General features: G+C 43.5%; 3 protein-coding genes across 9 annotated transcripts in view; 1 reads left to right on the top strand and 2 right to left on the bottom strand.

Annotated features, from left to right (window-relative positions):
* LOC139226388 (transmembrane and immunoglobulin domain-containing protein 1-like) overlaps positions 1 to 19,332 on the bottom strand; it is a 36,951-nt gene extending 17,619 nt beyond the window's left edge. Inside the window, exon 1 of the mRNA XM_070857125.1 lies at positions 18,699 to 19,332. The gene's annotated coding sequence lies outside the window, so the exon portion shown is untranslated. The remainder of the gene's footprint in view (positions 1 to 18,698) is intronic.
* LOC139226389 (uncharacterized) lies at positions 18,953 to 25,887 on the top strand. Its single transcript, XM_070857126.1, has 4 exons — positions 18,953 to 19,283; positions 20,959 to 21,063; positions 24,201 to 24,270; positions 24,804 to 25,887. Exons 1-4 carry the CDS (start codon positions 18,984 to 18,986, stop codon positions 25,097 to 25,099), a joined length of 771 nt encoding a protein of 256 aa, XP_070713227.1. The 5' UTR covers positions 18,953 to 18,983; the 3' UTR covers positions 25,100 to 25,887.
* LOC139226390 (beta-crystallin A1) overlaps positions 25,532 to 26,422 on the bottom strand; it is a 77,670-nt gene continuing 76,779 nt past the window's right edge. For all 7 annotated transcript variants that reach the window (XM_070857128.1, XM_070857130.1, XM_070857133.1 and 4 more), the window contains one exon: positions 25,532 to 25,844. In XM_070857128.1, the coding sequence (XP_070713229.1) occupies positions 25,697 to 25,844 (148 nt within the window). In that variant the 3' untranslated portion in view covers positions 25,532 to 25,696. The remainder of the gene's footprint in view (positions 25,845 to 26,422) is intronic.

A 26,422-nucleotide genomic window follows, 5' to 3' on the forward strand; every position in this document is an offset into this window, starting at 1 on the left:
CCTTGGCAAATAGTGATCAACATTCCAATGGCAGTTAAATGCTGACATTTGCTTTAAAGGGACACTCCCATTTCAAAAATTGTTAAAACTAGAGTAATTTTGGTTCCCTTAATCAGGAAAAAAGGAAATTAAAGAGATGCTGTCACTCTTAAAACATTGTTAGTCAAACTATACTAAGTGACATGGTAATATCACTTGTGTAAGCTGTGGGCCAGGTATAAGAAATAGGAGCAGGAATAGGCCATACGGCCCCTCGAGCCTGCTCCGCTATTTAATACGATCATGGCTGATCCGATCATGGACTCAGGTCCACTTCCCTGCCCGCTCCCCATAACCCTTTATTCCCTTTTCGGTTAAGAAACTGTCTATCTCTTAAATTTATTCAATGACCCAGCTTCCACAGCTCTCTGAGGCAGCGAATTCCATAGATTTACAACCTTTTGAGAGAAGAAATTCCTCCTCATCTCAGTTTTAAATGGGCGGCCCTTTATTCTAAGATTATGCACCCTAGTTCTAGTCTAGAAACATCCTCTCTGCATCCACCTTGTCAAGCCCCCTCATAATCTTATACGTTTCGATAAGATCACCACTCATTCTTCTGAATTCCAATGAGTAGAGGCCCAACCTACTCAGCCTTTTCTCATAAGTCAACCCCCTCATCTCCGGAATCAACCTGAATTGCCTCCAAAGCAAGTATATCCTTTCTTAAATATGGAAACCATAACTGTACGCAGTATTCCAAGTGTGGTCTCACCAATACCCTGTATAACTGTAGCAAGATTTCCCTGCTTTTATATTCCATCCCCTTTGTAATAAAGGCCAAGATTCCATTGGCCTTCCTGATCACTTGCTGTACCTGTATACTATCCTTTTGTGTTTCATGCACAAGGTCCTGCTGTACTGCAGCACTATGCAATTTTTCTCCATTTAAATAAGAACTTGCTCTTCGATTTTTTCTGCCAAAGTTCATAACCACACACTTTCCAACATTATACTCCATCTGCCAAATTCTTGCCCATTCACTTAGCCCATGTCCTTTTGCAGGTTTTTTGTGTTCTCCTCACACTTTGCTTTTCCTCCCATCTTTGTATTGTCAGCAAACTTGGCTCCAGAGACTTGAGCACTCGGTCCCTTCATCCAAGTCGTTAATATAGATTGTAAATAGTTGGGGTCCCAGCACTGATCCCTGCGGCACCCCACTAGTTACTGATTGCCAACCAGAGAATGAACCATTTATCCCGACTCTCTGATTTCTGTTAGTTAGCCAATCCTCTATCCATGCTAAGATATTACCCCCAACCCCGTGAACTTTTATCTTGTGTAGTAACCTTTTATGTGGCACCTTGTCAAATGCCTTCTGGAAGTCCAAATACACCACATCCACTGGTTCCCCTTTATCCACCCTGTTCATTACTTCCTCAAAGAATTCTGGCAAATTTGTCAAACATGACTTCCCCTTCATAAATCCATGCTGACTCTCCCTGACTAAATTATGCTTTTCTAAATGTCCTGCTACTGCTTCTTTAATAATGGACTCCAACATTTTCCCAACCACAGATGTTAGGCTAACTGGTCTATAGATTCCTGCTTTTTGTCTGCCTCCTTTTTTAAATAGGGGCGTTACATTTGCAGTTTTCCAATCTGCTGGGACCGCCCCAGAATCCAGGGAATTCTGGTAAATTACAACCAATGCATCCACTAATCCTGCCGTTGCTTCTCCTAGGATGCAAGCCATCAGGTTCAGGGGATTTCTCCGCCTTTAGTCCCATTATCCTACTGAGTACCACCTCCTTAGTGATTGTGATTGTGGTAAGTTCCTCCCCCCCCCCCATAGCCCCTTGACTATCCACTGTTGGGATATATTTAGTGTCTTCTATCATAAAGACTGGTACAAAATATTTGTTCAGAGTTTCTGCCATTTCCATGTTCCCCATCACTAATTCCCCAGTTTTGTCTTCGAAGGAACACCGCTCAGTGGCACAGGTGGTAGCACTTTCACTTCTGGGTCAGAAGGTTGTGGGTTCAACTCCTGCTCCAGAGACTTGAGCACATAAATCTCAGCTGCCAACACTTCAACATTGTTCTGCTGATAGACTTAAATGAGGAAAGACAGAAGGAGGCTTGAGTGGAACATAAACGGCGGCATGGACTGGTTGGGCCGAATGGCTGTTTCTGTGCCGTATATCCTGTGTAATTATGATATGCATTGGAACAGAAGTAGGCCATTTAGCCCCTCGAGCCTTTACAGCCATTCAATGAGATCATAGCTAATCTATACCCTAACTCCATCCACCCGCCTTGGCTCTATATCTATTAATACCTTTGGCTAGCAATGATCTATTGATCTCAGATTTAAAAATATTAATTGAGCTAGAATCTATTGCTTTTGTGGGAGTGAGTGCCACACTTCTACCCCTTTTTCTGTGAAGAAGTGTTTCCTATGTTCTTTCCTGAATGACCGAGCTCTGATTTTAAGTTTATGTCCCCTTTTTCTCGACAACCACCTTACCCCCCACCCCAATCAGCGGAAAAAGTTTCTCTCTATCCACCCTATCAATTCCTTTCAAAATCCTAAAAATCTCAATCAAATTAAACCTTAATGTTCTATATTCCAGGGAATACAAGCCGAGTGCATACAATTTATCCGCAGAATTTAACCCTTGGTGCCCTGCTAACATTCTTGTGAATCTGTGCTGCACTGCTTCCAAAGCCCATATATCCTTTCTAAAGTGCGGTGCCCAGAACTGTACACAGTACTTGTTATGTATTTAACCCTTTGTAACCTGCATGACACCTGACCACCAGAGGGCCCACCTGTTGGAGTCCCAAGGGATCCCAGCATCCCTTGGAAGCACAGTATATAACCAGGCCACCCACGAGGTACGTGCACTCTGGAATCTTATTAAAGGAGCTAAGATCACACTTGCTCATTACACACAGTATTCAGCCTCACCCTTTATTGTGAGTGTAACAATTGGCGACGAGGTAACGAACAACCGCACGAAAATGCAAAGAACAGTCGGCATCCTGGAGAAGTTTTCAGAAGGGGATGATTGGGAGGCCTTCGTGGAGAGACTCGACCAATACTTTGTGGCCAACGAGCTGGAAGGGGATGAGAATGCTACCAAACGAATGGATATCCTCCTAACTGTCTGAGGGGCAACAACCTATGGCTTCATGAAGAATCTCTTGGTCCCGGCAAAACCAACAGAGAAATCTTACGAAGAATTATGTACGCTGGTCCGGGAGCACCTAAATCCTTCAACAATATACCGTGAAACTTGTGAGCTCCTTTAGCTTGCAGAAAATAACTGTGATGCACGAAGCTACCTTCATAATTACAAGTAGGGAGATTGCAAAAGTTTCTATAGATATGTAAAGAGAAAAAGGTTAGTAAAGGCAAACATAGGTCCTCTGCAGTCAGAATCAGGGGAAGTCATAACGGGGAACAAAGAAATGGCGGACCAATTGAACAAGTACTTTGGTTCGGTATTCACTAAGGAGGACACAAACAACCTTCCGGATATAAAAGGGGTCAGAGGGTCTAGTAAGGAGGAGGAACTGAGGGAAATCCTTATTAGTCGGGAAATTGTGTTGGGGAAATTGATGGGATTGAAGGCCGATAAATCCCCAGGGCCTGATGGACTGCACCCCAGAGTACTTAAGGAAGTGGCCTTGGAAATAGCGGATGCATTGACAGTCATTTTCCAACATTCCATTGACTCTGGATCAGTTCCTATCGAGTGGAGGGTAGCCAATGTAACACCACTTTTTAAAAAAGGAGGGAGAGAAAACAGGGAATTATAGACCGGTCAGCCTGACATCGGTAGTGGGTAAAATAATGGAATCAATTATTAAGGATGTCATAGCAGCGCATTTGGAAAGAGGTGACATGATAGGTCCAAGTCAGCATGGATTTGTGAAAGGGAAATCATGCTTGACAAATCTTCTGGAATTTTTTGAGGATGTTTCCAGTAGAGTGGACAAGGGAGAACCAGTTGATGTGGTATATTTGGACTTTCAGAAGGCTTTCGACATGGTCCCACACAAGAGATTAATGTGCAAAGTTAAAGCACATGGGATTGGGGGTAGTGTGCTGACATGGATTGAGAACTGGTTGTCAGACAGGAAGCAAAGAGTAGGAGTAAATGGGGATTTTTCAGAATGGCAGGCAGTGACTAGTGGGGTACCGCAAGGTTCTGTGCTGGGGCCCCAGCTGTTTACACTGTACATTAATGATTTAGACGAGGGAATTAAATGTAGTATCTCCAAATTTGCGGATGACACTAAGTTGGGTGGCTGTGTGAGCTGCGAGGAGGATGCTATGAGGCTGCAGAGCGACTTGGATAGGTTAGGTGAGTGGGCAAATGAATGGCAGATGAAGTATAATGTGGATAAATGTGAGGTTATCCACTATGGTGGTAAAAACAGAGAGACAGACTATTATCTGAATGGTGACAGATTAGGAAAAGGGGAGGTGCAACGAGACCTGGGTGTCATGGTACATCAGTCATTGAAGGTTGGCATGCAGGTACAGCAGGCGGTTAAGAAAGCAAATGGCATGTTGGCCTTCATAGCGAGGGGCAGGGAGGTGTTACTACAGTTGTACAGGGCCTTGGTGAGGCCACACCTGGAGTATTGTGTACAGTTTTGGTCTCCTAACCTGAGGAAGGACATTCTTGCTATTGAGGGAGTGCAGCGAAGGTTCACCAGACTGATTCCCGGGATTGTTGGACTAACCTATCAAGAAAGACTGGATCAACTGGGCTTGTATTCACTGGAGTTCAGAAGAATGAGAGGGGACCTCATAGAAACGTTTAAAATTCTGACGGGTTTAGACAGGTTAGATGCAGGAAGAATGTTCCCAATGTTGGGGAAGTCCAGAACCAGGGGACACAGTCTAAGGATAAGGGGTAAGCCATTTAGGACCGAGATGAGGAGAAACTTCTTCACCCAGAGAGTGGTGAACCTGTGGAATTCTCTACCACAGAAAGTTGTTGAGGCCAATTCATTAAATATATTCAAAAAGGAGTTAGATGAAGTCCTTACTAGTAGGGGGATCAAGGGGTATGGCGAGAAAGTAGGAATGGGGTACTGAAGTTGCATGTTCAGCTATGAATTCATTGAATGGCGGTGCAAGCTAGAAGGGCCGAATGGCCTACTCCTGCACATATTTTTCTATGTTTCTATGTTTCTAAGGAAAGCATTTTGATGATAAGATATCGGTTCTACATGTGTCAACGATCAGAGGGCCAGGAAGTGGCGAGTTATGTCACCGAACTAAGGCGCCTCGCAGGACATTGTGAGTTTGAGGGATTCCTAGAACAAATGCTCAGAGACTTTTTTGTACTGGGCATCGGACATGAAACAATCCTTCGCAAACTGGTGACTGTAGAAACTCCGAATCTATGTAAAGCCATAACGATAGCCCAGGCATTTATGTCCACCAGCGACAACACCAAGCAGATTTCGCAGAATAAAGAAGTTTCGGCCAGTGCTGTGCATAAAATAATGGCGGTTTTGAGCAGAAATGTACAGGCAGAGCGTACACGCCGGCTGCTGTGGCCCGACCTCAATTGACCCAGAGTCCGCCATCAACTGTTAATGCGACGCAGTTAACAACATCCTGTTGGCGCTGCGAAGGTGATCATCGGCCCCATCAATGCCGCTTTAAGCACTATGCGTGCAATGGGTGCAGAACAATGGGACACCTCCAGCGAATGTGCAGGCGAGCTGCAAACCCTACAAACCACCATGTTGCAGAGGAAGGTCAATCTACAGGCTGAATCGTACTGAAGAGGCAGAAGTGTACAGGGTACACACGTTCACTACGAAATGTCCACCAATAATGTTGAAAGTTGAACTGAACGGCAGTTCAGCTATGGAGCTAGACACGGGGGCAAGTCAGTCCATAATGAGTAAAAAGGCCTTCTACAGGCTGTGGGAAAATAAGGCACATTCACACCAAACTAAGGACTTGCACCAAGGAACTAATCCCTGTAATTGGCAGTGCAGAAGACAAAGTCTCCTACGACAGAGCAGTACACGAACTCCCGCTATGGATTGTATCAGGGGATGGCCCCACGTTGTTTGGCAGAAGCTTGCTGGGAAAAATCCGCTGGAACTGGGATAACATCCGAGCGCTTTCATCCGTTGACAACGCCTCATGTACCCAGGTTCTGAGCAAGTTCCCATCGTTGTTCGAGCCAGGCATTGGAAGCGTTTCAGGGGCAAAAGTGCAGATCCATTTGGTTCCCGGTACGCGACCCATCCACCACAAGAATCGGGCGGTATCGTATATGATGCGTGAAAAAGTAGAAATTGAGCTGGACAGGTTGCAACGTGAAGGCATCATCACGCCGGTGGAATTCAACGAATGGGCCAGTCCGATTGCCCCGGTACTCAAGGAGGACGGCACGGTTAGAATTTGTGGGGACTATAAAGTAACGATTAACCGTTTTTTGCTGCAGGACCAGTACCCGCTACCCAAGGCAGACGACCTATCCGACCTGGCTGGAGGGAAGATGTTCACCAAGCTGGACCTGACCTCAGCCTACATGATGCAGGAACTAGAGGAGTGTTCGAAAGGCCTCACCTGCATCAACATGCACAAAGGTCTGTTTGTCTACAACCGGTGCCCGTTTGGGATTCGGTCGGCCAAGGCGATCTTCCAGCAGAACATGGAGAGCCTGCTAAAGTCGGTGCCTTGTACAGTGGTCTTCCAGGATGACATATTGGTTACAGGTCGGGACACCATGGGGCACTTGAAGAATCTGGAGGAGGTTCTTAGTCGGTTAGATCGCGTGGAGCTCAGGTTGAAACGCTCGATGTGTGTTTTCCTGGCACAAGATGTCGAATTCTTGGGAAGGAGAATCGCAGCAGATGGGATCAGACCCACCGACGCCAAGACGGAGGCCATCGAGAACGCGCCGCAACCACAGAACATTATGGAGCTGTGGTCATTCCTGGGACTCGTTTATTATTTTGGTAATTTCCTACCTGGGTTAAGCACCCTGCTAGAACCCCTACATGCGCTACTGCGCAAGGGAGACAACTGGGTATGGGGTAATTCACAAGAGTCTGCCTTTAAGAAAGCCAGAAATCTGTTGTGTTCTAACAAACTGCTTGTCCTGTATAATCCTTGTAAACGATTAGTGCTAGCTTGCGATGCATCGTCATCCGGGTTTGGGTGTGTGCTACAACTGGCTAACGAATCGGGGATTTTGCAACCGGTCGCATATGCGTTCAGGAGGTTGTCCAAGGCCGAAAGGGCCTACAGCATGGTTAAAAAAGGCTCTGGCGTGCATTTACGGGGTAAAAAAAATGCACCAGTACTTATTTGGCCTCAAGTTTTAGCTTGAAACTGACCACAAGCCGCTCATATCGCTGTTCTCTGAGAGCAAAGGGATTAATACCAATGCCTCTGCCCGCATCCAAAGATAAGCGCTCACGCTGTCGGCATACAACTATGTAATCCGCCACAGACCGGGCACAGAGAACTGCGCAGATACTCTCAGTCGGCTGCCATTGTCCACCACCGGGGTGGAAATGGCACAGCCAGCGGACTTGCTCATGGTCATGGAGGCATTCGAGAACGAGAAGTCCCCCGTTACAGCCCACCAGATCAGGACCTGGACTAGTCAGGATCCTTTACTGTCCTTGGTAAAAAAACTGTGTCCTCCATGAGAGCTGGTCTGGTGTCCCAGTGGAAATGCAGGAGGCGATTAAGCCGTTCCACAGACGCAAAGACGAGCTGTCCCTGCAGGCGGACTGTCTATTGTGGGGCAATCACGTGGTCTTGCCCAAGAAAGGCAGAGATATGTTCATTTGTGAACTGCACAGCACCCACCCAGGCATCGTAATGATGAAAGCCATAGCCAGATCCCATGTGTGGTGGCCCGGCATCGACTCAGATTTAGAGTCATGCATGTGCCAATGCAACACTTGCTCTCAGCTGAGCAATGCACCCAGAGAGGCATCGCTAAGTTTGTGGTCGTGGCCATCCAAACCGTGGTCGAGGATTCATGTAGACTATGTGGGCCCGTTCTTAGGCAAAATGTTTTTGGTTGTCGTGGGCGCTTACTCGAAATGGATTGAATGTGCAATAATGTCTGTAAGCACGTCCACGGCCGCCATTGAAAGCCCACGAACCATGTTTGCCACGCACGGCTTGCCCGATGTCAGCGACAATGGGCCGTGCTTCACCAGTACTGAATTCAAGGAACAGGATCAAACATGTCAGGTTCAGACCATCAAGCAAAGCTCGAAAAGTGTGTCGGAAGGCTCCCTGCAGACCCGGTTGTCCCAAGTGCTGCTCAGCTACCACACCAGACCCAACTCACTCAACAGGGCTCCCCCAGCTGAGCTGCTCATAAAAGGGGCGCTCAAAACCAAGGCTCTCTCTTATCCACCCTGATCTCCATAATCACATGGAGGGCAAGCGGCATCAACAAAGTGTATACCATGACCGCGCAAATTTGTCACGCGATATTGAGATCAATGATCCTGTGTTTGTGCTCAATTATGGACATGGTCCCAAATGGCTTGCTGGGTGTTTCAGGTCAAATTGGTCAATGGACTAATGCACAGAAAACATTTGGACCAAATCAAACTGTGGTTCACCAACAGCCACGAACAACCCGAAGAGGACACCACCAATTTTGACCCTCCAACACACACAAAAGTGGCGACTAACATCATGGTTGACCACAAAATCGAACTCATCATCCCTATCAGCCCGGCAAGGCTGGCTGTCCAACAGCCCGGTGAAGAGCTGACCAACCCACCCACATCCGCATTTGTACCGAGACGATCGACAAGGGAGCGTAAAGCCCCAGATCGTCTCACCTTGTAAATAAGTGTATTGTTGACTTCACGGGGGGAGTGATGTTATGTATTTAACCCCTTGTAACCTGCATGACACCTGACCACTATAGGGCCCACCTGCTGGGAGTCCCAAGGGATCCCAGCATCCCTTGGGAGCACAGTATATAACCAGGCCACCCACGAGGTACTTGCACTCTGGAAACTTATTAAAGGAGCTAAGGTCACACTTGCTCATTACACAGTACTCAGCCTCACCCTTTATTATGAGTGTAACAATACTCCAGATGTGGTCTAACTGGGGCTTTGTATAGCTGTAGCAAAACTTCCTCTTCTTAATATTCTTGCACTCTAGTTTATAAAGGCTAACATTCCATTAGCCTTTTTGATTATTTTTGTACCTGACTACTACATTTTAGTGATCAGTGTACATAGGCCCTTAAATCTCTTTTGATCTCTACTAATCCTAGCTTTTCACCATTTGAAAAATACTGAGATCTATCCTTTTTTTGGTCCAAAATGGATGACTTCACACTTATCTGCGTTGAAATCATCTGCCACAGTTTTGTCCACTCACTTAATCTAACAATGTCTCTTGGTAATGTTATGCTCCCGTCTGCACTGCTTACTATGCCACCAAGCATTGTGTCATCGGCAAACTTGGATATATGGATCTCTATTGTGTTACTTAAGACATTAATAAATATAGTGAATACAGCACAGATCCTTGCAGGACACCACTAGTCACTTACTTCCAATCCGAGTACATAGCCATTATCCCTACTCTCTGTCTTCTACTGTCTAACCAGGTCAATAATTTGTCTTCAATTTCATGAGCTTCAATTTCAGCTAACAATCTCTTATGTGGCACCTTATCGAATGCCTTCTGGTAGTCCGTATAAATTACATCCACAGACATTCCCCTGTCTAGTACTTTAGTTACTTGCTCACAAATTTCAATTAGGTTCGTTAAACATGACCCACCCTTTACAAATCTATGTTGGCTCTATAATCAGCTCAAATTTATCTAAGTGCTCAATTACTCTGTCGTTAATTATAGCTTCCAATAGCTTCCTCATAACAGATATTAAACTAACAGGTCTATCATTTCGTGGTGCAAATCGAATCACATGGTTTGTGCACATAACAGCATCATAATGAAAAACAAAAGCAAAATACTGCTGGATGCTCGAAATCTGAAATAAAAACAGAAAATGCTGGAAATATTCAGCAGGTCAGGCAGCATCTGTGGAGAGAGAAACAGAGTTAATGTTTCGGGTCGATGACCTTTAATCAGAACTCCAGAAGTCCTACAATGAAATCTCTAGATTAGAGTTTATTATTCTGGTATCCAGGGATCTTAGCCATTTTAGTAGCTTCAAAATCCCAGGTTTCCCAATCTAAAAACCTCAGAATTTGGTGCATGCTTTGCTTTGTGAGCTTTTTATGTTTGCCGTGGTGCTTACCTATTCCCCTGTTAGGTTAATGTCACACACTCAAGGGCTAGACTTTCCCCAGAGCCCTCACAGCCCGACTGCCACCCAGAAAAGACCGCTAAGCTTCAGCAATTAACACCAGTGAAAATTTCCACTAATGAGGTAAGTAATATCAAATGGTTCTTGCACCAAGATTCTGGGTGGTTACATCTGAAACTAGTGAGAACAGGCAGTTCTTACCTGAATGGGCGGGAAGTTTTTAAAATTTAGTCTGAGGCTGTGGTTGGGCCTAGGGATGGGGGGGGGAACTTAAAAAATACTTCTTCACCAAAAAAAAGTTTAAAAAAAACATTCCCAAGATAGTTTTAAAGGTAATTGCCGTTTTACAATTAAAAAAATAAAAATAAAAAACCTTTAACTTACCTTTCTTTGCAGAGTACTCACTCTACTGCCCTGTTTCAGGCTGCTTCTCGTGGATGGTTTCCTCAGCGATCTGGACGGGCTTCCATTGAGGCCAATCTTCCGTCCTGGCGCTTTTCTCGACGGTGCACGTGGGCGGTTTGCTCCCCGGCGGTCATTTCGAGATGTGGGCAGTTCCATTTAAAAAGGGGGAAACTTTCGCCAGGCGATTTCTCTTACAAAAACAGCTGTACCGCCAAGAAAACCGCTGAAAATAGAGCTGATAGTCTCCCCCTCAGTGACCTTTATATCGCTTTTATTTCTTTGATTTCTCTCTTTATACCACCTTGTCTCCTATACATATCAATTCTGTTATTTAACCATTTCCTATTCACACATTGGTATTTATAGGTCATTATATTTCTTTAACCTGTGAATATGGTCGTCGTGTGTTTCACCCCTTCCCTTTGTTCTGTTCCATTTTAAATGCAATCATCTGTAATGTCTTTCAGCTTGAATTAAGATTAATACCTGGAACATCAACTGATATCTGTTCTCTCACAGAGGCTGTCTGATATGCCGAGCGTCTCCAGCATTTACTGATTTTGTTTCAGATTTTCAGCACCTGCAATATTTTGGGTTTTGTTCATTCTGTGAAACATACAAACATACAAACATAGAAAATAGGTGCAGGAGTAGTCCATTTGGCCCTTCGAGCCTGCACCACCATTCAATGAGTTAATGGCTGAACATGCAACTTCAGTATCCCATTCCTGCTTTCTCGACATATCCCTTGATCCCCCTAGTAGTAAGGACTACATCTAACTCCTTTTTGAATATATTTAGTGAATTGGCCTCAACAACTTTCTGTGGTAGAGAATTCCACAGGTTCACCACTCTCTGGGTGAAGAAGTTTCTCCTCATCTCGGTCCTAAATAGCTTACCCCTTATCCTTAGACTGTGACCCCTGGTTCTGGACTTCCCCAACATTGGGAACATTCTTCCTGCATCTAATCTGTCTAAAGCCGTCAGAATTTTAAACGTTTCTATGAGATCCCCTCTCATTCTTCTGAACTCCAGTGAATACAAGCCCAGTTGATCCAGTCTTTCTTGATATGTCAGTCTCGCCATCCCGGGAATCAGTCTGGTGAACCTTCGCTGCGCTCCCTCAATAGCAAGAATGTCCTTTCTCAGATTAGGTGACCAAAACCGTACACAATATTGAAGGTGTGGCCTCACCAGGGCCCAGTACAACTGCAGCAAGACCTCCCTGCTCCTATCGCTATGAAGGCCAACATGCCATTTGCCTTCTTCATCGCCTGCTGTACCTGCATGCCAACTTTCAATGACTGATGTACCATGACACCCAGGTCTCGTTGAACCTCCCCTTTTCCTAATCTGTCACCATTCAGATAATAGTCTGTTTTTACCACCAAAATGGATAACCTCACATTTATCCACATTATACTTCATCTGCCATGCATTTGCCCACTCACCTAACCTAGCCAAGTCACTCTGCAGCCTCATAGCATCCTCCTCACAACTCACACTGCCACCCAATTTAGTGTCATCCGCAAATTTGGATACTACATTTAATCCCCTCGTCTAAATCATTAATGTACAATGTAAACAGCTGGGGCCCCAGCACAGAACCTTGCGATACCCCACTAGTCACTGCCTGCCATTCTGAAAAGTACCCATTTACTCCTACTCTTTGCTTCTTGTCTGCCAACCAGTTCTCAATCCACATCAGCACACTACCCCCAATCCCATTTGCTTTAACTTTGCACATTAATCTCTTGTGTGGGACCTTGTCGAAAGCCTTCTGAAAGTCCAAATACACCACATCAACTGGTTCCCCCTTGTCCACTCTACTGATAACATCCTCAAAAAATTCCAGAAGATTTGTCAAGCATGATTTCCCTTTCACAAATCCATGCTGACTTGGGCCTATCATGTCACCTCTTTCCAAATGCGCTGCTATGACATCCTTAATAATTGATTCCATCATTTTACCCACTACCGATGTCAGGCTGACCGGTCTATAATTCCCTGTTTTCGCTCTCCCTCCTTTTTTAAAAAGTGGGGTTACATTGGCTACCCTCCATTCCATAGGAACTGATCCAGAGTCTATGGAATATTGGAAAGTAACTGTCAATGCATCCGCTATTTCCAAGGCCACCTCCTTAAGTACTCTGGGATGCAGACCATCAGGCCCTAGGGATTTATCGGCCTTCAATCCCATCAATTTCCCCAACACAATTTCCCGACTCATAAGGACTTCCCTCAGTTCCTACTTCTTATTAGACCCTCTGACCCCTTTTATATCCGGAAGGTTGTTTGTGTCTTCCTTAGTGAATACCGAATCAAAGTGCTTGTTCAATTGGTCTGCCATTTCTTTGTTCCCAGTTATGACTTCCTCTGATTCTGACTGCAGGGGACCTACGTTTGTCTTTACTAACCTTTTTCTCTCTACATATCTATAGAAGCTTTTGCAGTCCATTTTAATGTTCCCTGCAAGCTTCCTCTCGTACTCTATTTTCCCTGCCCTAATCAAACCCTTTGTCCTCCTCTGCTGAGTTCTAAATTTCTCCCAGTCCCCGGGTTCGCTGCTATTTCTGGCCAATTTGTATGCCACTTCCTTGGCTTTAATACTATCCCTGATTTCCCTTGATAGCCACGGTTGAGCCACCTTCCCTTTTTTATTTTTACGCCAGACAGGGATGTACAATTGTTGTAGTTCATCCATGCGGCCTCTAAATGTCTGCCATTGCCCATCCACTGTCAACCCCTTAAGTATCATTTGCCAATCTATCCTAGCCAATTCACGCCTCATACCTTCAAAGTTACCCTTCTTTAAGTTCTGGACCATGGTCTCTGAATTAACTGTTTCATTCTCCATCCTAATCTAGAATTCCACCATATTATGGTCACTCTTCCCCAAGGGGCCTCGCACAACGAGATTGCTAATTAATCCTCTTTCATTACACAAAACCCAGTCTAAGATGGCCTCCCTCCTAGTTGGTTCCTCGACATATTGGTCTAGAAAACCATCCCTTATGCACTCCAGGAAATCCTCCTCCACCGTATTGTTTCCAGTTTGGTTAGCCCAATCTATATACATATTAAATTCACCCATGATAATTACTGCACCTTTATTGCATGCACCCCAAATTTCCTGTTTGATGCCCTCCCCAACATCACTCCTGCTGTTTGGAGGTCTGTACACAACTCCCACTGACGTCTTTTGCCCTTTGCTGTTCCGTAGCTCCACCCATACTGATTCCACATCATCCAAGCTAATGTCTTTCCTTACAATTGCATTAATTTCCTCTTTAACCAGCAACGCCACCCCGCCTCCTTTTCCTTTCTGTCTATCCTTCCTAAATGTTGAATACCCTTGGATGTTGAGTTCCCAGCCTTGGTCACCCTGGAGCCATGTCTCCGTCATGCCAACCACATTGTATCCGTTAACTGCTATCTGCACAGTTAATTCGTTCACCTTATTCCGAATACTCCTCGCATTGAGGCACAGAGCCTTCAGGCTTGCCTTTTTAACACACTTTGATCCTTTAGAATTTTGCTGTAAAGTGGCCCTTTTTGTTTTTTGCCTCGGGTTTCTCTGCCCTTGTAAGGGTCAAAAATCCAGTGTTCAAAAAAAAAGACACCCGGTAACAAGGAAACAGAGCATGGGACCATTCCATACACCCTTTTAATCGAACTTTGGCCAAGGCAAGCCACAGGAAGAAAGGCAGGCTGGGAAATATGTCTGTGGCCAGACACTATGTGAATTCGAGGGCCACAGGCAGGCTGAGAAGCCAGCCAATCCCGGGAAAGTGCATCCTGCGCCGGCCAAGCAGTGAATCGAGCCGGGCCAGAAGCAGGGAAATCGTCAACCAATGGGGAATACCTGGCCCATTTTGTAAAGAACAGCTTACCTGGATCTAATCAAGGAGATGGGCCTATTACCAGCCCATTACCCATGTACATAAAGACAATAGGAAAGCCTCACATCTCAGTACATCCCGACCCTGACACAATAGCCAGCCAGATGATTAGGCACCGAGGTGCATAAGAGACAATGCTTTACATTTAACACCTCATCCCCGCCTCGACTCAAACAATGAGACATTGATTCAGTTTGGGCACAAAAGGGGCCGGAACTGAACCAGATATAAAGGCAAGAGCAAGAAGGACACACACAGGTGGAGGAGACGCACAAAAGAAGGACACACACTCGGAAGGAGACACACTCAGACAGAGACAGAGAACTGACGACATCTCAAAGGAAGAGAGAGGGACTCAGCCTCGCAGCAGATAAAACCTCCAAGGACGACTGGAGAAGCCTGATTTAAGGTGGGACCGACTATACCTGTCAAAAGGGAAACTGTGAGTATCACCCTGGAGTCTTTTCCCAACTGTCAGCTTAGGCTAGTTAGGTGTAAAGGAGGGGGTGGGTGATAGAGTGGGTGTAAGGATTTTAAACTTGTATAAACCTTTCGATGTGCCCGTTCCTCCCAGACCTTTTCTTAGTTCAAGGTGGTTCAACAAGCCAGTGCGTCGACCTTGTATTTCACTTGGTCCACACTTTGGGGGCTCGTACCAAATATACATGTGTGTATTTGCCTTTGTGTTGTTTTAGCAATGTGACCTTGTTTAAACGCTGGGTTTTAATAAAGTAGGACTTACCTTAATTTTTCAGGAACATTTCTTGTCTTTTGCATCTCTGAGTGTTTTATTGTGGGAAGCTCACTATCAAACCTAAATTCTGAGGTCAGAACCAGATAGGGGCACAGGACGCCTCAAAAATGTCATGGTTGCGATTGGATATAAGCGGCCGCAGACATATTGGTGGTATTAAACATATCACTAAGCTGTAATTGGATATAAGCAGCCGCAGACATATTGGTGGTATCAAATATATCACTAAGCTGTAATTGGGTATAAGCAGCCTCAGTCATATTGGTGGTATCAAACATATCACTAAGCTGTAATTGGTATAAGCAGGAAAAAGAAAAGATCCACTGGTGATAGCAACTCAAATCACCATAGTCTGAAGGTTGCGCCCGGTCACCAGCAACCGTAGAAGGATAAATCCCTACACCCTCCATTTTTACTCTTCTCCTTTCTGTCTTTTGCTTCTGTCTCCATTTTGTTTCCCTCTGTCGCCCTGCATTGGTTCCCATCCCCCTGCCATATTAGTTTAACTCCTCCCCAACAGCACTAGCAAACACTCCCCCTAGAACATTGGTTCCAGTCCTGCCCAGGTGCAAACCGTCCGTTTTGTACTGGTCCCACCTCCCCCAGAACCGGTTCCAATGCCCCAGGAATTTGAATCCCTCCCTGCTGCACCACTGCTCAAGCCACGTATTCATCTGAGCTATCCTGCGATTCCTACTCTGACTATCACGTGGCACTGGTAACAATCCTGAGATTACTACTTTTGAAATCCTACTTTTTAATTTACCTCCTAGCTCCCTAAATTCGTCTCGTAGGACCTCATCCCATTTTTTACCTATGTCGTTGGTACCTATATGCACCACGTTCACCTTCCCTTTTCAGAATGTCCTGCACCCGCTCCAAGACATCCTTGACCCTTGCAGCAGGGAGGCAACATACCATCCTGGAGTCTTGGTTGCGGCCGCAGAAACGCCTATCTATTCCCCTTACAATCGAATCCCCTATCACTATTGCTCTCCCACTCTTTTTCCTGCCCTCCTGTGCAGCAGAACCCGCCACGGTGCCATGAACCTGGCTGCTGCTGCTCTCCCCTGATGAGTCATCCCTCTCAACAGTACCCAAAGCGGTGTATCTGTTTTGCAGGGGGATGACCGCAGGGTTCCCCTGCACTACCTTCCTTGCACTGTTCTTCCTGTTGGTCTTCCATTCCCTATCTGGCTGTGTACCCTTTACCTGCGGTAAGATCAACTCACTAAATGTGCTATTCACGTCATTCTCAGCATCGTGGATGCGCCAGAGTGGATCCACCCGCAGCTCCAGTTCCGCAACGCGGTTCGTCAGGAGCTGGAGGCGGATACACTTCCCGCACACGTAGTCGTCAGGGACACCGAAGGCAGCCCGGATTTCCCACATGGTACAGGAGGAGCATAACACGTGTCCGAGCTCTCCTGCCATGACTTAACCCCTAGATTAACTTAATTTGGCAACCACAATGCTAAAGGTTACTTACTGAAATAGAAAAGAAAAAGAAAAGGAAAAGCTACTTACCAATCACCAGCCAATCACTTACCCCTTTGACTGTGACATCACCTTTCGATTTCTTTCTAATTTTTTGCCTTCTGTTCCTACTGCAGCTGCTCAAGCACGCCTTTTGTAGGCCTCACCAACCCTGCCACAGGAACTCCCACCTCTCGCTGACTCCCCGAGCTCCTGGTCGCACTGGCCTTTTGTAGGTCTCACCAACGCTGCCGCCGGAACTCCGGCCTCTCGCCTGTCACAACATCCAAATTCTGACTGGGAAACCTAGCAGTTTGAAGTTGTTGGCCTGGAATTTACGGTCAGCAGCGAAGCGACAGCACTCGCCGCTGACCTCAAAGAAAGCTGCCCACAAAAATCTAGCGGTCTCTGTGGCGTGAATTTCAGCTTCCCCGACCTTTGTTTTGAATCTGGCGCCAAGTCAAGCGAATCTCCAGCCTCCAGCAGCAGTGATGTCATCAAGTAGGCTGAGCAGCCAATCACATTGAAGAATTCTCAGACAGCAAACCAGGAAGTAAAATGCACAGATTCTAATTTACTTTTTATAAATTTTACAGAGAGCAAAATAAAGATTGGGGCATACACATAGGATTAAGGTAGAAGTTGAAATATCATAAACAAACTTAAAAAATTATTTTAAAAACCATGAAATTCTTAATCATATTAATGGAAAAATTTGGCATTCCACAAATATAAAATTAAGTTTTTCAGGACCAGAACTGTTGTTCAATACGCCATTAAAAACCCAGTTACACCTCTTTCAACAAGGCTTAACTTTTTTTTTAGGAGGGAGCAGGGTTTAAGTAGCTATATTCCATTGTAAAAGGGGAAGTTTTCGACATTCAGTGTGATTTCAGTTGACTGCGAGCTCTGGGGAGTTCCACAGAGCAACCTGTGGCAGAGCAGGGAATGACTGACCGCAAATTCTGGATTTTCTTGTTTATTTGTGCATGTGCTAAATCCTTGGTTGCTGCTAGTTTCAGAGAAAGAAAGACTTGGATTTATATAGCGCCTTTCACGATCACCGGACATCTCAAAGCGCTTTACAGCCAACAAATACTTTTGGAGTGTAATCACTGTTGTAATGTGGGAAACGTGGCAGTCAATTTGCGCACAGCAAGCTCCCATAAACAGCAATGTGATAATGACCAGATAATCTGTTTTTGTTAATGTTGATTGAGGGATAAATATTGGCCAGGGCACCGGATATAGCTCCCCTGCGAAATAGTGCCACGGGATCTTTTACATCCACTTGAGAGAGCAGACGGGCCTCGATTTAATGTCTCAACTGAAAGATGGCACCTCCAACAATGCAGCGCTCCCTCAGCACTGCACTGGAGTGTCAGCCTAGATTTATGTGCTCAAGTCCCTGGAGTGCGACTTGAACACAAAAAAATGACAGTGAACGCTGACAGTTTCGCCGTCATTACCCACGGCAAAATCCAGGCCGTTAAAATGGCTGAAGTCCCTGGTAGTGGAATCTCAAACTCTAATCTGGAGATTTTAGAGTTGACTTGATCTGCCCCAAAGCTCCTCAATACTACATACTGTTTCTTTACCCCAGCTAATCTTTGATATAATCCAATTTGATACCTGCTGATTTCAACGCCGCGAAAATGTTAGTGCGCACACAGAACTATTTAATGCAAACTGTGTAAATATTTAAGAATTACTTGCATCAAATTAAGTAATTTTTAATAACCAAAATCAATTTGTCATATTTCAGCTATTTGAAGTGATACTCATTTTTGTTTTAAAAATGCATCTCACTCTGAAGGTTAAATAGCATTTCCTCTAATTAAACGGCGTAGCAATGAGCCTCACTTTTTGTCATCATAAACCTCACTCTTAATATTGGACCTTCTTATCATTCCCAGCGACATGTCCGGAACGTGGTAAAAGATTCATTTATTTTTTTAAAAAACTGATAGAAACAAGTCGCTCCGTGTGCAAGTCTCGGGCTTTGCGGGTAACATTTTGCACGCATTTTGCCTGTAGTCGTTTGCTGTTCCTCAGGGAGGTGCTGTACGGCCGAAGGTTTCGTTTTAATCGTGTGCTCACTTCCTACTTCGTCAGAGAGGGCGACCGCTTGCAGATTGGGAGCTAGCAATGGAGTCAGATGGTAGCGGTGAAATACAATGGCAAACAGTCCAACAGAGAAAATGCGGGGGTGAAAACCTGTATTACAAGATGTACTGCGTGAAGATGGAGCAGTTTCCAGCCGACATTCACAGATTTTGCGACCCTGAGTTACAACACGAGCGAAGAAGAGAGCTGCTTCAGCTATTGAGGGATGTCGAGGAATTGAGTTGCCAAAAGCTGCAAATATTATTTTCTTTTTCTATTCCAAATCTAGAAGCAATTAGCTTTATTGCAGATTTAAAGCAACCTGTGGTTTCAGCTGGTGCTGTAAGTAATATTTAAATTGCAACATGATCGTGTTGTTGCTCCTGCTCAGCGCTGAACGCCCCCTCCCTGTCACTTGCCTCATGTACAATATCTCGATCATTGGCTGACCTGCCATGGCTACAGATTGAAATAGAAATAAATGCATCAACTCAAAGCAGGCTCAGGTTAAGCCATTGCAACCAAGCAAGGTGCATTTCAAGAGCACCACAGGAAAAGTTGCACTAAAATTGACAGGCAAAAGTCACAATCCTCGATGTAAATTCTGAGAACTTTGAAAATGCCATTACATTTTTGTAGTTTTAGAATAAATTGAGCATATTCCCATTGGCCTAGATCATCAATGTTTTGCAGCTCCACCACCACCATCCCTTGCTGCTACTGACCATGATATAATGGTCTCTGCCTCAATTACTCTACGTGATAAAACATTTCCTGCTTCAACACTCCTCTGTGCAAAGAAACTCCTCCAACCATCTCACTCTCTGAAATGATCATTTTAATTTGATGACTTCTTTTCACTGACTGCCAACTGGAGGAACTAGTTTGTTTTTCCATATTGAACTATCAAAGTTCTTAATTTTAAAAACCTGAAATAAATCTCATGGCCTTTTCTCACCAGCATTGTAGGCATTTTGAGAAGGTAGCATCTCAAGTTAGGAAGAAAGCCATTTGACACAGTGTAGCTAGACTTCCATAATGATGAAGTACCAAATGAGAGACTCTTACAAAGCAAGATAAAAGACGATGCATGGATTTGATTAGTACTGAATGGGCTGCCTAGAGGGCTATTGCTGTCATCCCTCCTATTCACGGTGTACATAAATGATCTGGATTTGCAGTCCTAATACAAGATGACTCGGTGTTGGGGGTGGACTCCCCAGGAAGCATCCAGTAGAATTTGTACCTTGGGTATTCAGTGGTTAATGAAATTCAATATGGACACAAAAGTGCTGCATATTGGAATTAAAAGTAGGAGCCACATGTACTCCGTGTGTGGAATAAAACTTGCCAAGGGGGAAGTTGAGAGACCTAGGTAGTTGCTAATGATGCCTGAGGGGTGTGAGGCAGCAACAAAAACAAGTAACTAGGATGCTGGGTTATATTTCAAAATCCGTTGAGTTCAGAGTGCCAAAAGTTATGCTGAAGTTGTACAGTGCCCTGAGTTCAGGTTATATCTGGATTACTGCAAAACACTTGTGATCACTGTGAAATCGGGTCCATCCAGCCCCCGGGGCCAATGCCAAGGTGAGCTAAGAAGCTGATCCATGGTGTTAAGGAGAAGAATTATGGAGGACGACTTGATAAGCTTGAGCTGTTCAGGCTCGAAAAGAGAGATCTCAGAAGGAATTTTATAGGCATATAAGGTATATAGATTGAGAGTAAATCCAGACAGTACTTTCAGGGCAGTACACCAAATTTAGAGGGCACAGATTCAGGATTGTAAAAGGCAAGTTTAAGACAGGCGTCAGGAAGTATGTCTTTATAGAAGCTGGTCAATTGTTGGAACAAATTGTCAGGAAGGATGGTTGAGGTGGGGATGCTAGTTAATTTAAGGAATGCCATACACTTTAAAGATTAATATTCTGGAAGGATGAGACAAATGACTGAAGGATTGAACATTATTTGTGATTTTGACACACCATGTTTAATCTCACTTATGAATTTTTTTATGCAGGGAACAGGATACTGGGAGTATCTGCTTCAGAGCCATGGAGTAGATCTGATATCATTTGATACAAATACTGTTTATCCGTCTGAGATGCGATATTCAGAGATTTTGGTATGTGTTAACACTTTTGCAGAGTGACTAGAGTCATGAGTGAGGGTGGTGGTTTTATCTGTCACTCTGTTTATGTATGAGAGATGTTTAGATCTATAAAATAACAGATGATTAGGGGTGACTTGCAGACATTTATGCATTTCTTTTTCTGGTTCACATTGATTGCCTTAAATTTTCAAACTACTGCCTAAGACAACTGTACCTTTGTTTTATCTTTATTTTAGTTGAAAAGAAAAAGCCTAATTTGCCAATAACTCAGATTTTCAAAAAGAAATCTAAGCCCTAAACGGACCTGCTTTAACGTAAATTGTAGACTTCATTTCTGCACATAACAATGTCAATCCGCATTTATGTAACGCCTTTAATGGAGTATATCCTCCTGAGGTGCTTCACAGAGGCCGAGCAGCGGTGGATGAGTTAGGGGAGGTGAACAAAGGCTTTGCCAAAAAGGCACGTTTAAAGGTAGGGAGGAAGTTAGCAAAGCAGAGGGCTTAAGGGAGAGAGTTCTAGAGTTTGGAGCTAAGACAGCTGAAGATTCTGCTACTGAAGGTAGAGAAAGAGGGCTCGAGTCAAAAGAGCAGATGGCACATAGGGTCGGAGGACATTGCAGAGTTAGGGAGGTGTAAATCAGGGAAAGGGATGTGTAAATGAGATGAGGATTTTCAAATAATTACATGAGCGGGAAGCCATTAGAGACTGGTGAGTTTCGGACTGGTAAATGTCAAGCTGGGCTGGGGTCAGTCTAATGAGGACTAATTTTGCAGGTTCCATTTCGACTTGCTCTTTTTCTTTGTATAATCAACAACCCCGTTTCTCTTTTTTCCTTTTAATTTTCTAATTTGTGTCAGTAGTGTTTATCTCTCCAACCTGGCCTCTCTTCTGTTCCACCTCCTGGCTGTATACTTATAGTCATCCAGTTCAATGTTTATGTGTCTCCTGGTAGTACACCTCTCGGCTTCCAAGTCTGCCTTTCCCTACTACTTTAGGACCAGATCTGCACATTAACCCAGAACTTTGTAGGGTTCAATAATAAATTATTTTGAATGTTTGGTTTTTACTAACATGATCACATTATGATAAACTTGTCATTTACAGTTTGCTAAGACTGGTTATAAAAGGCCCAAGTAAGTTGTACTCACACAAGCATTCACTGAACGTTGCATACACTAAAAACATAGGAACAGAAGTAATCCATTCAGCTTCTCGAATCCTTTGTGCTATTCAGTCAGCTCACGGCTCAAGTCCATTTTACCTGCCTTTGATCCATATCCCTTGATACCCTTACCTAATAAAAATCTATCAATTTCAGTCTTGAAAATTTTAATTGACCCAGCAGCCAGTTTTTTTGCAGGAGCGAGTTCACAATTTCCACTACCTTTTGTATAAAAATTAAAATGTTTTATTTCATTCCAGAATGTCCGGCTTGAATTTTAATATCATGCCTGCTTTTTCTGGATTCCACCATTAGAAGAAATAGTTTCTCTGTATCGACCCTATTAAATCCCTTTATTATTTTAAACACCTCAATTAGATCACCCCTCAACCTTCGAAACTCAAGCCAATTTCATGCAACCTGTCCTCATAATTTAACCCCTTTGAATCCCGGTATAATTCTGGTTAATCTGCACCGTACCCCCTCTAAGACCAATATACCTTCCCTGATGTGTGGTGCCCACACCTGAATGCAGTACTCCAGGTGGGGTCTGACCAAGGCTCCGTACAACGGAAGCATTACTTCCTCCCCTTTGTAATCCAGTCTCCTTGAAATAAAGGCCAACAATCCATTAACCTTTTTCATAATGGTACAGAAGATGTGTTGGGAAGCAATGAATTTTTCCCACACTTTGTAATAGTAAATATAGTAAAATAATAAAACTACTCATCAGTGAAAGGCCAGTAATGAAATCCCAACACCCCCAAAAATGGATTAAGTGAGTGTTCTTAGAGCAAACGCACTGTCTTGAGCTAGGGAATCAACGCTGGGTCTTGCAGTGTTCCAGCAAGCTGGCACATTATGGCTGATTTCTAGTTGTTATCTGATTGTAACCTGGACCTCTGTCATACATCTCCTTGTAACTTAATCTAAAGCTTAATTGGGGGAAGTAGGATTCCTGTCTAACCTGATCGTAGAAGTGTAGTATAAAATTATATATACAGTATTAAAAAAAAGTTTATTATTTATGTCTTCTATTGTCTAGGCCCAAGCTTTGGAATTCCTTCCCTAAACCTTTCCGTCTCTCTACCTCTCTTTACTCCTTTAAGACGATCCTTAAAACCTGCCTCTTTGACCACGCTTTTGGTCATCTGCCCTAATTTTTCCTTATGTGGCCCGGTGTCAAATTCTTTTACCTTGTAATATTCCTGTGTAGCACCTTGCGACGTTTTACTACGTTAAAGGCACTATATAAATACAAGTTGTTGTTGTTGTATTCAATGATTCTAAATCCACTGGTCTGGTCCCACTGAATTTTCCCAAAAACTATTCTGCAGCTAGTGTCTGCACACATTTTTATGTACAGCATTATTCAAGTCACGTCCCATTTTCCAACGAGAATACAGTTGTCATTGAATTGGTGTTGATTTCTAAGACAGAGAGAAATGTACGGCTTGCAGTCACTTTGGAGCTGGAGGTCTAATAGATAACCAGCAGGAGAAAACGAACATTGTAACAAGCCTGGGAGTTGTCTTTCACACAAGCCAGAAGTGATGAGAGGTAAATATTATTTTCCAAAAAGGGACAATTCAAAATGTGATTCATTGCCTTTGCAATGCCCTGAGGACATGAAAGGCGCTATATAAATGTAGCCTCACGTTGTTAACTAATTACCTTTAAAGTTTCAATTCAATAAAATGGCTAATGCAGAATATGTAAATTATAGATGATCTTAATGGGAAAAGAGAATATTGAACATAAATAAACTTTGAATCCATATGAACTTTTGTAAATATGAATTAAATATTAAGTGTAGTTGAAGTGTGCAAATACTGAACTGTATCACCAAATTTGACACACATTATTCAATTTATAGATGTTTAAAATTGTTGTCAGGTGACGAAAGCTCTCTGTTATTACTTAACATAATAAGCTGAGGGAAAAAAGCATTTAATATTAAAGATGATTGTTTTTGTAACTTTAGACCAGTGGTCCTGAAATCCTGGAACAGTTTCCTGACAGAGTGCTTTTTCTGGCCTGGCCAGACACAGACGGTAAGAAAGGAAGGGTTTCACACTCCTATTCGAGGGAGAATATTCTTTGGCTCAAAGTAATTATTATTCCTTCCCAATGGCATTCTGAGAAAAATGCCTTAACCTTAAGTATAATAGTCCAAAAGGTTCAAGTGTGGTTTGGCTGGGACATTCTTAGAATTCATAGCAATTAACTGATTGAAGCTTAGTTGAAACTCGAAGAATCAGAAGTAGCAAGGTGAAACTGTTTTGTACAATGCATTTACAAATTAAGAATTTTAGCAGTAAGATTTTGTTTTTTGTTGCACAATTTCTTCCTTGATTTCAAGTGCACAACACGATTATCTGAATAGCAAGGGTTGTAATTTATTTAATACATTGAATTGCAATTGTTACTTTTAATTTTAGCTAATATTAAAATAATGACAAGTGTGTGCAATTTGGTCAGAAAAGCATTTACCAGGAGGAAATAGCTAAAGTGGTTAACAGTCATGAGGTCATTTGTAAGTATTGGAAATGGTGCTGCATTTGATAACGTTGTTTTTCTTCTGCAGAGTCTTCGACATTTTCTCTTGATTGTTTGAGCTATTTCAAAGGGAACACCATCCTTCATGTTGGGGAGTTACTGGGTGAAACGCTGTCAGCTAATCACTGGGGACAGTCATCGTCTCGTGATTTCCAGCTGGCACTTGCAGAAGATTTCTGCTGTCTGAGCAGAATTAAACTTCCAAACTGGCCAGGGCACTTAGATTCCTTCACCATGTGGGAAAGAAAGAGCACTCAACCAGTTGTGTGTGACGGAGCACATTTTCATTATGTGAACACTAAGTGCCGAGTGTACTTATCATGAGTAATTTCGATAAATTAGACCATGTCATTCTCTATCTGGGAAATGCTGTCTATCATTTATTTTATTTAATAGGCCGACAAAATAGTAACACTCAAGCTGCCACTTTGAATCAATTTGAAGCAGCAGGATTTATACTTTTGTTGGACTCTTACTGAAAAGCAATACATAAATCGAATGCAAACAGACTATGTTTTGGAAAACTAAGATGTTGGAGATGCTGGGAACATAATCCACTGGTGGTTAATGTGCTTTAAGCCTCATGACCAATTGCCTTTCTATGGTTTATTTCCCAGAACCCAACAACCTGTTCTGCTTGTCTACTGTATTTTATAATCTAGTAGAAAACAAGTCTGATGAGTCTCTTCAGTCAAGCATTTTAGAAACTATAGAACAAGTGATTGCTCGTGTGCCATTTGAGACAAGGAGAAGGGAAACATTTGATGACTTTTATTTGAATATTTTAATAACCCAAGTTATTGCGATGAGATGTTAAATCAATCACAGTACACAGGTTGTTGTTCTATAACAGAACCAAGTGTACTATAGCTTTCCTCTGCAGCCTCTCTCTGATGCTCTGTTGACGTGTTGGAAAACGGTTTACTGCTGGATGCGGCGGAGTGACTGAACCTGGAAGGTCTGGGCATGGGATCCCCACTCTCTCCAGTGCTTGTATTCTCCAGCATGACGATCACATTCCATGATGTACTGGAAGCCACGATATCCTGGGTACTGGTAGCACACCCATCTGGGGCAGGAAAAGAGCATACTTTGCATAAATGAACTTTGAATCCATGTTAAGTTTCATAAGTATGATTTAAATATTAATGAAATTGAATATATTAAATAAAAAGATAATATAAATTTTATTGTTCTGATTCAGCATTTATCTACCAATGAAGCAATGGTACTAAAATCAACCCTTTCAAACCTCCAGGCCCACAACATTCAAATGGAAGAAACCAGGGCATATTACTGCAAACAGACAACAATAACTTGTATTTATATAGCACCTTTAATGTAGTAAAACATCCCAAGGCGCTTCACAGGACTATTATGAAACAACAAAAATTGACACCGAGCCACATAAGGAGCAATTAGGGCAGATGACCAAAAGCTTGGTCAAAGAGGTAGATTTTAAGGAGCGTCTTAAAGGAGGAAAAAGTGGAGGAGAGGCTTAGGCAAGGAATTCTGGAGCTTAGGGCCTAGCCAACAGAAGGCATGGCCACCAATAGTTGAGCAATTATAATCAGGGATGCTCAAGAAGGCAGAATTAGAGGAGCGCAGATATCTTGGGGGGGTTTTGGGGCTGGAGGAGATTACAGA

Source organism: Pristiophorus japonicus, chromosome 16 (genome assembly GCF_044704955.1).
Source record: "Pristiophorus japonicus isolate sPriJap1 chromosome 16, sPriJap1.hap1, whole genome shotgun sequence".
NCBI lineage: Eukaryota > Metazoa > Chordata > Chondrichthyes > Pristiophoridae > Pristiophorus > Pristiophorus japonicus.